At 36.1% G+C, this 13,434-nt stretch overlaps 1 protein-coding gene across 1 annotated transcript in view; it reads right to left on the bottom strand.

Annotated features, from left to right (window-relative positions):
• Positions 1–1,399: 1,399 nt before the first annotated feature.
• The window catches only part of LOC121424894 (hematopoietically-expressed homeobox protein HHEX homolog), a 42,689-nt gene continuing 30,654 nt past the window's right edge, over positions 1,400–13,434 (bottom strand). Inside the window, exons 3-4 of the mRNA XM_041620758.1 lie at positions 7,129–7,179; positions 1,400–4,012 (exon numbers count right to left, since the gene is read on the bottom strand). Coding sequence (XP_041476692.1) covers positions 3,803–4,012; positions 7,129–7,179 — 261 coding nt within the window. The 3' untranslated portion in view covers positions 1,400–3,802. The remainder of the gene's footprint in view (positions 4,013–7,128; positions 7,180–13,434) is intronic.

Genomic DNA, 13,434 nt, shown 5'->3' with positions numbered 1-13,434 from the left:
ACATTCACAGGTTTTCATAGATTAAAGGATAAGTCCAGCCCAACAAAGAGTTGATTTGACTAAAAGGAGAAAAATCCAACAAGCATAACACTGAAAATGTCATCAAAATCGGATGTAAAATCGGAAAGTTATGACATTTTAAAGTTTCGCTTAAATTCACAAAACAGATATATGCACGTCGTGGTTGGTATGCAAATGAAGAGACTATGACGTCATCCACTCACTATTTCTTTTGTATTTTATTATATCAAATATGAAATACTCTATTTTTTCCTCATTGTCAAGTGATATAATGATTAATTCCTCCGTGAACATGTGGAATACTGTATGGTTCAGTCAAATTGGTCCTTATTTTCAAATCTATAAAAAATGAAATATTATATAATTCAAACAATAAAAAACAAAAGAAATAGTGAGTGATGGACTTCATCGACTGACTCACCTTGTTGTGCATATCACTTGTGAAATATAAGCGAAACTTTAAATTGTCATAACTTTCTTATTTTACATCCGATTTTGATGAAATTTTCAGCATTATGTTAGTTTGATTTTTCTCTATTTATTCAAGTCAGCATTTTCTGGGGTGGACTTGACCTTTAAATATGATAATCCCGTCATGTGATTTTTTATTTGCAATGAATGTGCTGTTTTTTTTTATGAAAATGACAAAGACTTCCTTTTCCCTTTTCACGTCCAATTCCCCCTGTTTTTCTATAAAAACTTTCCATAAACTTTCCATAAATACTAGCGCGTGCACACTCACCCACACGACCCACACCCTCACATACGCACACACACACACATACATACACACCCTTACTCGTCTGTCTGTTTATGTGTGTCTCTCTCCCCCTCTCTTGCTTACTGTACATTCTACATCTCTCAACTTTCCTTGTCTGTCCTATTTTCCTTTTTTTTTCTTTTACAAAATACGAATATAACATACCCACATCAAACAATATATTCACACGCGCACAAACCATCCTTTACTCATTTTCCTCGTAATGTCAAATTAGATGTCCATGTTTACGGGCTAGTGGGATATTTAACCATAATCTTTTAACTTTATTTATCTTTCCAAAACTCATCTTCTGCAATTTATCAATCGGTATCGAATCTCTTTCAGACTAGACTAGATGACACTGAGAGAAAATCAGAAGAGCAAGTAATATTGTTTTAGAGAAAAGTGCTCGGAGTATTGATTGTAGGGTAAAAGTTAATGAATTTGGTCGTAAACAGTAGGTTTTTTTTGCACCATGAAAGTTTCAGGCAATCTAAACCTAACCCCGTTTATATCTCTTTGGTAGAGAGTTTTGGAACGAGTATCTAATGCGGTCTTAATCATGTTCAGAATTTTAAATACAAGAAATACACTCGGACAATACAACCGCAGAATTATATTCAATTGTTTATTGAAATAAACATTGTTGTGTGATATAGTACCAAGTTGTCACTGTACAGAGATAATCAGATTTTACAGTAGATTAAATTACCTGACATGGCACCATGGCACAAATCAATCGTTCTTACTGATCATTTTATTTTCAGTAATTCATTATGATTGAAAGTTTAATTTTACAAAGTAGCATTTTTACAGAAATACCAAAGTGTTGTACGGTGAATCCAGACATGAAGTTTTTGAACGTCAAATGAATCATGCATTGCATACTTTGGAGTGATGTTTGGCATGTGACGTCAGCATGAAATGTACAAAAAAAACACTATATGATACTTGAAAAAGAAGTCAATATTGTCACTTCATCTCACTTCCATAAACATGTTCTGTTGTTGAAGTTTTGAAATAACATAAATTCCCTTAATAAAGGGATTTTACATCAGTCAATTCTTAACATTGTGGTCCAAATCACTGATGTCTCGAAATCGTCACCTAAGAATCAAATATTACCCGTTCTAATCATACAGTCTTTACTTTGATGTATACCAACAATAATACGACGCTTACTTTTAACAATCTAAAACTCGTTCTATAACAGTAATGCATTGGCTGGAATACGAAAGCACAGAGTTTCAGTCATGTAAATGCAGATGTTTTATTGAAAATTTTAGAAGATCCTGGCTTTCTCCGGCAACTACGGTCTTTATATTACAACGTGAAATCTTCAGAAAACACCTATATCATTATACTGGTTTATCTAAAACGAATATTTCGTTATAAACAGATATGCAGCTCATAGCCGACCGCGGAAACATAAAAAAAAACACGTGGACAATGCTCAAGGTGCTTATACAAATTTATCATAATCATAATGATATCAATCGTAATGACAATAATCATGAAATGCCTTCATTCGTCTTTCTCTTCCACTTCTTCCCTTTAGTTTTCGTTGTTGCATATTGTCGCATTAGTTTGAAAAGTTATTTCATGTAATGTGATGACTTTGTTTTTTGTTAGCAACTCAAGTTTAATTATGTTACGAGAAAACACAAATTAGAAAGAAAAAGTAAATATGAAATTTGAGAAATCATGAAAAGGAATGATATATTTTGATAGTAAAAGACGATTTCATCCGCACGAAGAGTCTGTGTCCATCATGCTGATTCGATATCTGGAAATATCTCAGAGAAATAAAAGTGATGATACAGATAACAGAAAAGATAAAGAATGAAAGGACAAATACATCTGTCTCTGATTTGCCTGAAGAAAACACGAGTTTTAAAATATGAATACCTTTATAAGTCAATTCATCGGCTCAGATTGCTAACATCAAAATGTATTTGAAGTTGTGATATCATAAACTTATACCATAAGAAAGCAACTAAACTCAATTAAGCAAAAGAAACAAAATGATTAATTATTATGATTTCCAATAATGTAACAACTTTAGTGATTGTTATATTTGCAGCAGTATATTTACTGCGGAAATGATAGGGTTTTCCGTGACGCATTCACAGATCGCGAAAAGAGTGAATTAATTAAGTGTTAAAATTTCAATGATGGTATAACCGGTTGAACAATTGAGCTTGGAAGTTTTAGAATGCATTTAACATGATAACAGAGAACACATAAAACACACGCGATACACGTAAACTGTCTATTCTGTTATTTTTTCCTAACTTGTTCATTATCATCGTAATATTCAAAGTTGTTCTTTGGCGCACCCATTCATGAAGGGCAAAGGTGTCCTCATTGAACTCCAATGACAGGTACTGTGGAAAGCTAACATTTAGGCACCATATAGGTAAATATCTATATAGATTTTAAGACAGCTTCGTATAATTTATCCCTTGGAGTAAAACCATGACATCTGCAACTTGGATCGGCAGTCTATATCACGAGGAGCGTATACCGTTCAGTGATGTTTTCAGAGTTCACACGTGCCATTTCTAGATTGTGTCCAACTGTTCGTACTGAAAGGACATAACATCGCGAGAAGAAGCTGTCCGTTTCGTAGATCGTACATACCATACAGAACTGAAGAAGTCATAACATGCCTGTCTGTACAATCGAATCTCCTTGATTCTCTATGGAACATGGTTGTAGGAGTCGACAAGTCTAACATCGATCACCAGGTCTTTCTAAAATGCTTCGAGCACAGCGGCGCCGAACTTACGTCATCCACTAGTCGCATTCAAACAGCATAGTTCATAAGCAGAGACCCAGCGCCACAACAAGAGCGCGATGGAACCTTTTATCAAGTCTCTAGGGTTGATAGAGAAAAGGTGGCCTTGGAAGTGCCTAATGTCTACAGAAGAGGACGGGGAGATCTACGTACACCACGGCACACGAGGCTTGGGCGCTCCGATCAAGCAACAAGAAAAGCCACTCTGAGGATACCTTCCATCAAGCATCACGGTCATAGTCACTGTCATGGTCAAGGGAGTCACCATTTGGGATACGATAGTACGCTGTATCTCGACGATCATCCTCGAGGTCGGTCACGGAACCGTTCCTGTTATCACCCAGGGGATGGTGAGATGGTTGCTGATTCGGTTGATGTGACTTGATCTCGTCGTCCCTCTCATCACCTTCTCCCTTCCCCGTCGGTACTTCCTGCAGTGGGAGAAAAGAAACAAAATAATCGAGATTAGCAAAGACTGTCAAAAACGGCGCCATGGTGATGGTATTCCTATCCTAATAAGCCCTTCGTAAAACACACCCGAACTTCACGATTCATACAGCATGCAGGCATATTCCTGTTCTCTGTGCATCGTTCACAGGAAGTCAATCAACCGGTGAGTGATAACGATCAACTCTAAATTCCTAATCGTCTTGAAAGATCCATGAACGCCACAACCCCTATAGATGATCACACCCATAACGAGATTATTTTACGTATGAAACCTAAAATAATCTTTGCGAAATCATCCCAGTCCCTTTTTTTTCTTTCTCCGTATTTCTGTTCAGGTTCAGCCTTGTCCTGTGTATGAATGCGTGAAGTAGGCGGATGCGGATATTTTTCCTCTCTCAAATGGCGTACATCCCTAAAGGTCGCTCTACTCCTGGGATCATTTCATGAGAAAACCCTCCGTGACTTTCACTGACAACTGTTATAAGCTACTGAAATTCTCCCATCTGATTGGCGAAGAGCAGATTAGTCAGTGAAAATCACTGAGAAGACTATGAAATTTTCCCTGGAATAAGCGTATCCAGAGTTAAACCATGTAAGGTTGAACCTTTAAACATGAGACTGAAACAATATATACATCCAATACGATTCGACTCTTTGTTCCAAGTTCCAAATTCAAGGCGACATCTAAGAATCAAAGGAAAAAAAGATTTTACATCTGTGAATTCTTTTTTTTTTAAAAGATAAAAAAGGGGGGATTACCCTCACAACACTCAACGTATTTCCCTGTTCAGTTTGCCTCATCTCATCTGTCATTCTTGCTTGTGAAAGAGGGGGAGAAGCATGAGGAGAGAATGGAACAAGCCTCTGAGCTGTGATTAATAACCTCGAATTATGAGGGTTTTTCACGGCCGTAGTCGTGGCAGTGGACCATGACTTTAGGAGTGATAGTCGACGTCTTCATCATCAATGCAAAAGGTCAGTGACGAGGAGGCGAGTGACATGAATTATCGCCTATATCATACTGCGTCCCGCAAGCAATATCGGGAAGCTTTCGGGGCTCATAGCGGTGATACCCCCTACGGAAAGAAGAGTTATGCGCAGGGAATTCTTGGATTTTCGGTAGAGGGGGAGGGCAAGACGACCCCCATTGGCTACTACCCCCCCAAAAAAAAAAAAAAAAAATCATCGCTTATGGTCAATACTTAAACTCTTAAAATATTTGGGCAAAAATGCCCAACTTTTAACCAACCCTGTGCAACATACTGTCAACACAATACTATTGGTTAAAATCTGTCCAAACTGGGTAATGAAAACTAATAGCTGGGTAATAAGTGATAATAATTGCACAGAATACATATATTCTTTACAAACATACATTACGCAACACAGTGGACAGTATGTTGCCCAACAGCGTTAGTGTGTACTCGCGGTTGCGTCAGGGAATATCGCAACAGCGACGCATGACGCTTTCAAGAACATAGAAAATGTATTGTCAAATACCCTAAATGACGACGAATACCAATAAATCTTTGTCGAAAATGTAAAATCATTACAGCAGTTTCGTCCTGGACTTAGGACAAACGACGTGTTTGCGATTTTTCGTCCGCTCCGCATATTAGGACGAAGCTGCTGTTCTGGTGAACCAACTTTATACAAAGAAATCCCAGCTGTTCATTGTCATTTGTCCGGAATCTTCAATAGATTTACTGCGATCTTGAATCCGTCGAGCGTTGTGGAAGCGAAACTCCCCGCTGTGGTAATCACTGACACAATATTTAGACCATACACGAAAATTGCCCGAGTCATGGTGAACATAATGATAAATCAACGATTTCTTAAAAATTGTTGTTGTGATCAGGAGATTGTGTATGAAGGGCGTTTAATTTAATGTTATGTTAAATCACTAGTTTTAGCACTGAGATTGATAATCACGAAATAATAATTTCATCGGTAGGATCAACTGTCTGTGTTTATGTTATTTACAAAAGATTTTTGAAGCGATCGTCTCGCACATGCTATCAAAGATTGATGCAGATCTCCATCTCGTACCATGGACCTACTACTAGGTACATGTACATGCTCGTACCCACTTAATTCTTCTTTTTTCAGTGGCGGCAATACCCAGAAGCTTGGAAAACTAAACTAAATCGAAAGGACAACTCAAATGAAGGGAGAAAGTCATAAACTATCACAGTCAACCACTCTACATGGGAAGATTGAATCAATTAAGAAGTTATAAAGAGTAATTAAACACCAAAACTGGTACCGCGCACTAAACCTCTCATCGACTGCCAATGAAGATTCGAGTCTTCAGATTGCTCTCTTCATAAAAGAATCGTCGATCCTGTATTTTCTTGGATCATTCCTATATTTTTCTTATCTTTCCGACGACCTGATACTAATTACAGGCGAGGGTTTTATTTGTAGTGGGTAAATGGTTTGCTATACACACCCATTTATGATTTCTAAGTACACATACTTAAGACCAAACCTCAAGGAGACAGCCCCAAATGAGCTTCTCGAAATACGCTACTCTAATTTGAAAGGTATTTACTGACGATAATCGCATGAGTGCAATTTAGAATCTCGGCTGGAGTGTTCTAAGTGCTACCAATTTAGGTGAGCTCTTGATATTAGATACTCATTTATCTAAAATTAATGTTTTGTAGTTGTGTGATGTCTTTACAGCAGCCTGTGTTTGTGTTGATACAATCGCCGAAGGAAGCATCGTAATTCGGTTGGCGCAAAGAGTCCACTCATCGGCAGTTTTTCTTTTGATTTCACCATGATGGAAAAGTACTTGACGCGAGATTGGACCAAGGTGCAAACGGATTTCCCGCCATTAAAACAGTGTCGTCTGCAGTCACATAAAAACGTTCACTTTTACGATTCTTAATGTCCTTTCTCATTTCCCAGACTCCTTTGTTTCTCGGTGCAAGTGACATAATAAACTTGTAGGCTATCGAGAAGTTTATATAAAATAAATACGATATTTCTTTTTTTCAAGAGTAGAGTTGAACAGCTATTATTGCAACTATATAGAGAACTTAAATTGAGCTGATGAAGAATGACCCTGAAATAAGAGTTTGTGAATTACCTGTTTTAATCGCCTCCACTTTGCTCTTCTGTTCTGAAACCAGGTTTTCACCTATACAGAATCGGAAAAGGAAAAAATAAAATACTTTCAAACAAACCGAATATATCACTCTAAACCAACAACTCTATATTTCATCTAATTACTGAATACCGTACGCACAAACACATCCAACACAACTGTCAGAAAGAAAAACAAAAAGAATCTTGTGAAATTAACGGACATCAAATAAGAAGTACGTGTATAACACTATAAACATGGGAAGGCGATGAAACCGGTCTCATCTAATTTGACACAAGAACTGAGATAAAAATCAATTCAACAATTCTAAATTAAGACATGCAGTAGATTAATAATAAAACATTATATAGCCTTATGTAACAACAGCTCCAAGTTATTAGCTATATAAGAGACAACTGTATTATCATCATTGAGGAGATGGAAAAATAAAACGTGTATTTTGGTTTGGGTTTTATTTCACGTGGATCGGAATGATAAAAGTGAAGTAACGAAAACTTTTAAGTGTGTAATTATTCAAAATCAGCAAACATATTTTCAATTGGTTATAAATCATATTGGAGTATTATATTTAAAACACAAAACAAGTTTATAACATAATGCATTTTCAGTTTCGGGATTTAATTCAAACTTATCAGAGGGACTCGGCTTACCAATGACATGTTTCTATATTTCTTTGAAATGAAGGTTTTAGATGAATTTGATCATAAATTTTTCTAGCCTCTATCGAACTCATACATGTCCTAAAAAATTCCCACTCCATGCTGGGGAAATGTTTTTTAGCATTAAAAAGAAAATTATATATACAAAGTCTTGAACCTGATATCTTTCATTTTCACTTTTTTATTGTCAGATTGTAAATGGTTCAAGATGATATACCCAACATCTAACAATGAATGAAGTTTAAAAATGAAGTTCTCCAAGACTTCCCATTCTTATTATACGCTTTAAAGTAACAGAGTAAACAGAAAAAAAAAATTATAATCCCATTAAAGTTAAGTGTTTGCAAAAAAACATGCGACAAGTTTGGCATAATTAGATCGTAAATCATAATCAGTAAACCGATGATATCATAATCTCATAGTTGCCCATTTTTTATATGATTATTTTTTCTCAATATAGATGCAGGTCAACAGAAAATTTCTTCACAGTCGTAAAAAAAATTATTTCACTTATTCCATAAGAAGTCAATAATTTATTATTTTTTTAGCTGAAAATGTTTATTATGATTCCAATAGTCTCTTCACTAATATGAACAGCTAATGAATGATCGCAAAAACTTTGAGATGATTTTTTTTTTCGTTGAGATATTGTCAGTGTATTGGATTTGATTTCAAAGACCCTTTTTCGTATATGATCTGTTCAATCTGATTTTCGTGTAGGTAGATATGATCCAGGATTATTTAAAAAAAGGGGGCACATTTTTCCTAGGAAAAATGTTGACAAGCCAAAAAAGAAAGGTTTTAAAAAAAATAAGGAGATTTTGTCCCAGAAAAAAATTAACAAGAAAAAAAAATGCTTCACTTTCAATGCAAAAGGAGGGGGCACACTTCTGTTCCAACGGCATTTTTTACACTACAAATTTAAATTTTGCTTCTCAAAGGGGGCGGGGGCACCTGGATCCGCCAGTAGTTATGGTACATTAATGTGTAACACGTTGGCTCAATGGTCAATTATTAGCTCATTATAAGTGGATCTACATCTACGCCTCTCGAATCATAGTTATGAAGCTCACGGTTATTTGATTCATATCAAACTTATACTACTCACGAACACTTCCAAATCCTAAATCCCTCAGTTTGAGACTATCGATATTCTCTATGTTCAGGATATTCCATCTTCTCTACACACATGATTATCCTCGTTCTCTTTATTAAATCTAATCCCTCCCCCCCCCTTTCTGTCTTATTCTCTCTCTCTCTCTCTCCATCTATTTCATCATTCTACTCTTCTTTTTTAAGTATGACTGAAAAAACAATGGAGCAAGCTTTCTGCTCCGAATTCGATGTTCAAAACTGGTGGAAAATAAATGTATAAATGGATCGTTCCGGCATTTAAACTAGTATACTGAAGTGCTTCTGTTATAGCATGGAGCTAGCTCTATGGTTATAGTTTAGCATCGAGAATAGAGACACCGCCAGTATTATTGTGATGAGTAGATTTTTTAATTGTATTTGAATGCATGCAGATGGTGGCGTCTTCAAACGCCCATCAAACGACGCTACGCCTCGTACCACAATATCTCAACCTGTTTGGAGGGCTGTTCACTTCCAAATACCACTACTCAGCTACTTGAGAAGCACCACTTATCCCCGCTTGCCATTATCCGTCTCATTGCAATACACCCCTTCATAGAGCATTAATCCCCCCTCATGCAAGGCTCCATAGAGATGTTTGAACAGGCGGGGTAATATAGTACCCCTTTCGGGAGTCTATTTGCCCCCCATCCGTGGGATATTTGCCCCTCTCTGGTCAAAGACAACAGTGTTAGTAGGATTTGGAGTCTTTCGACGAGAGCTCGGTCAATAGGTGCACAAAAGAGTGTCCGTCTGCACCTAAATCATTGGTTTGTGATTTTTCACTTTCGCCTCTCAAAGAAAATGACGAAAGAACAGAAAGGAGATGGATATAATATAGGTTTTGGTAAGGTTCATTAGACTTTTTTTCTACAAATTTAGTTGGAATGCCCGAGAATCCGGTGGCTGATGATTTTCAGATGGAGAGATCGGTCACTTTAATTTTCTAACGAAACTTTAAGTTGACCCGTCAATATCAGATGATAGAGGGAAGATTTGCTTTCAATTGAATCAGTAGCAGTATAAGAATATATTTACTTGTCTGTTACAACAAGGCTGTATGTCGCCGATAAGGAGGCGATTAAGAAGCCCAAATCACTCTCGCAAATAGGTTTAGAAAACTAATGAATATTCAAAAGGTTTTTAAGCTTTGATACCCATCATTTCGGGTTTGCATGGACGTTCGCTTTGCTGCCATGATCATTTTGTTGATGTCTAGATAGTTCATTTTCACTGATCAAACACTAAAGTAAGCATGAGTTTTTGTTTTTGGTTTTTCTGTGAATTCAATTTACTTATTATAGTCCTCTGTTTTTTTCAGTGCTCTCGATATAGACGGGAAACGCCCATTTGTACTTTCGTAAACAAAATGGAAGTTAAACGACATTCTAAGTGAAACTAAGATGTTAAAGTAATCAACCATTAAAACAACGATTCGGCTGCCGTATTTTGAAAGTATATAGTACTAAGTACTTACAGATGTATTTCATGTTCTAAATAGGTATCAACAGTCGCCCAAACAAGCCACTTGGACACCAAATGATACATTCATTCCGAAGGAATCTCTGAACATATGTATAAATACATATAGGATTTTCAAAGATATAAATTTCATCAATAATTTGTTTGAAAAGGTATATTACGAATTTCTTTTGTCATCATTTTGGATTTAACATCATCAAAATCATAGACCGACTGGTACTATCATGGTGTAAGATCCTGCTCCGCGTTTGGTGTAAATGTGATTCGAGCTGTAGATGTTCTCCTTGCTCAAAGAGCCACTTAATAACATATACAATGACGATCAAATGATTTTCAACCTGGACTTGATGTATTTTACACCATCAATAATTACTATACGCCACCGTGCACCTGTTGTTATCATGTCCCATGGCATAAACCGACAAAAAGTTATAAAATAATGGTAATTCAACACAATACACTCACTTCAATCGTGTATACGGTTCCGCCTTTTTATATTTCATAAGAAAGATAAAATGGATGGTGAAATGTTCACAATCCTCTCTTCCTCTCTCTTTCTCTTTCCTCTGTTTCCCTCTCTTTCTCTATCTTTCATCATGAAAATAGATTATGAGTAGGATCGAAACCGGAAAAAGAGTGTGTTGTTGAATGCTTTAATCTTTTCCTGTACAGCTCTTACTTTGGCCTCTATCACAACAGAATCACCTATCATCGATAATACATTGATAAGTTGAACTATTTCTCTCTTGGCACAATTCAAACATTCTCTGTCGTTTTCGAATATTCTGTATAGCACGTTGCAAGGGAGTCGCGTGAAATTGGCTATACCTGCTTGAATGCGCATAAGCAGACAAACTGAACCAACCCTTTATTATCATAGTTCTATAATGTCATTGAACTCAATCGTAAACATAGCTGAGTAAACAGCAACTTTAGTCCCAAACCAATATAACTTTTTTGAAACCAGAAACATACCATTTAATATAAGCTATGGAGCTCATAGATGATAATAGAATGATAGCATGAGCAGAAAATTGTGACCAAAGTTAAATCCCCTTGGAAAGAATTTTGTCAGAAAAAAAACATTGGAAAAAAAAATCATGTACAATTATGGAAAATAACCAATGTATTCCTCCCATCTATAGTATTAGAATTTGACATGACCCTCAAACCATCAAAACAGTTATCCGAATAAGTTGAAGTCAAACTTCAATTAAAATTCCATGTGAATCACCATGCATGAATAGATATTAATATTTCAGGAGCGTTATAAATGCTTATATTGTGTTGCCATAAAATATATACCATTGAACCATTTCGATAACAAAGAGAAGAAAAAACGTTAAAAGAGATATTACCAAGAGAAAGATTAATGGAAGCATAACATCAATCATTCAAAACAATAAAAACAAAACAACAACGAACCCGAATCACTAATATTTCGTCTCTTTTTTTCAACATGTTCAAGAAGGAAATATTCGCCAACCCAGTTATTGTTCCCGAAAGATTGTTTAAACTAGACAATGCGATTCCTGTGACCACTTTCAAATATATTATTTCATTATTATTATTTCAATGTCATTTAAAGCACGTTTAACATGTTTAAAGTTATCATTTACAAGAAAACACCTGTGTTAGAGTGGATTTTATCTGTATAGTTATTTGTGAATATGGAGGAAATCCCTGAATACAGGGGCCGCAGAAGCGGGGGCTTCAGCCCCTCCCCCACCCACTTTTTCCAAAACCGTTTACAAAAACGTAAAAATTGCCATATGATTGTGATTTTTGTATGGTCAGCCCCCCCCCCCCCCACTTTGAAAACCGTTCCGCGGCCCCTGATACAGGCCATTCCTTTAAACAATCCTATAAACAAAGGCTTGATGATTATAAGTGATGAGCAATCGAGTAATAGCATTAGAATTGATAACAGAAATCTGGACATTTAAAATCATTGTCTGTAACCAGGCAAAGTAAATTACCAGTGATCGCACTTTGTGCAAATGAGGATAATGTGCAAGAAATGAAATCTATAAATCGATTTGTCTGCATCTTCAGATTGTATGGGAGCCAACCCGTTTCGTGATCTTGACTTGTGTGTGCCTGTCATCATCAGAATCATATTCATGCTTGACATGCATGGTCCATAGTCATAAAATTTTAGATCCACAACTTCCACTAATATAGTAACAATATGGTATTATTTCAATTTACAGTGTATTCACCCCCAAAGTGCTCTGACATCTTGTTTGTCTGCGCATGCGCAGACATGGTGTGCTTAAAACTATATCTTCCAGATGCAACCATTATCATCATAATACAGGAACTAAATGAAATAACGACGAAAAAGAGAGAGGTAAAGACTGAGATAGAAAATCCGAAAGCATAACGGAAAAGACTCTCCTTTACGGTGCATTTAGGATAGTATTACTAATTTGTTGTTCCCGGTACGTATTCTTAATCTGGGTTATAACGCTAGGTTTTTGATGATATACATGTGTTGATATGGATCGATCTAATAGTATTGTATTAGAGCTTCCTTCCTCGTTCAACGGTTGGAGATGATTCCAATTACAACTTTCAATATCTGCTTCTATTTTTTTCCCAACCTTTGAGTTTGAAATAGACATATGTCACGTTTATACTAAATATACCATGAGCTTCTACACCTCTGATATCACCATCTATTGTTATATGATAAATGAGCAAAACCTTGATCGGGACACCACAAGTAATTTTACAATACATATATTTTCAATTTCGACATCCCCCTCTGCTATGCCCCCCACCCCCCAAAACAACAACAAAATACCATCAATATGGAAGAAATTAACTTTGATACAAGCCATGAGAGCCTTCTGAACCAAATTGTGTTAATTCACTAAATTATTTTGATTAAATATACAAAAATATATCTTTATAATTTTTTCATAAATCCCGACTAACAAATATCAAAATACGGCCTGGTTTTGCTTCCACCTCATCATCCCCGTAAAAAATAATGAAAAAAAAGCCC

This window comes from Lytechinus variegatus, chromosome 12, assembly GCF_018143015.1.
Source record: "Lytechinus variegatus isolate NC3 chromosome 12, Lvar_3.0, whole genome shotgun sequence".
Classification (NCBI taxonomy): Eukaryota; Metazoa; Echinodermata; class Echinoidea; order Temnopleuroida; family Toxopneustidae; genus Lytechinus; species Lytechinus variegatus.
This window is presented reverse-complemented; position numbering and strand designations above follow the sequence as displayed.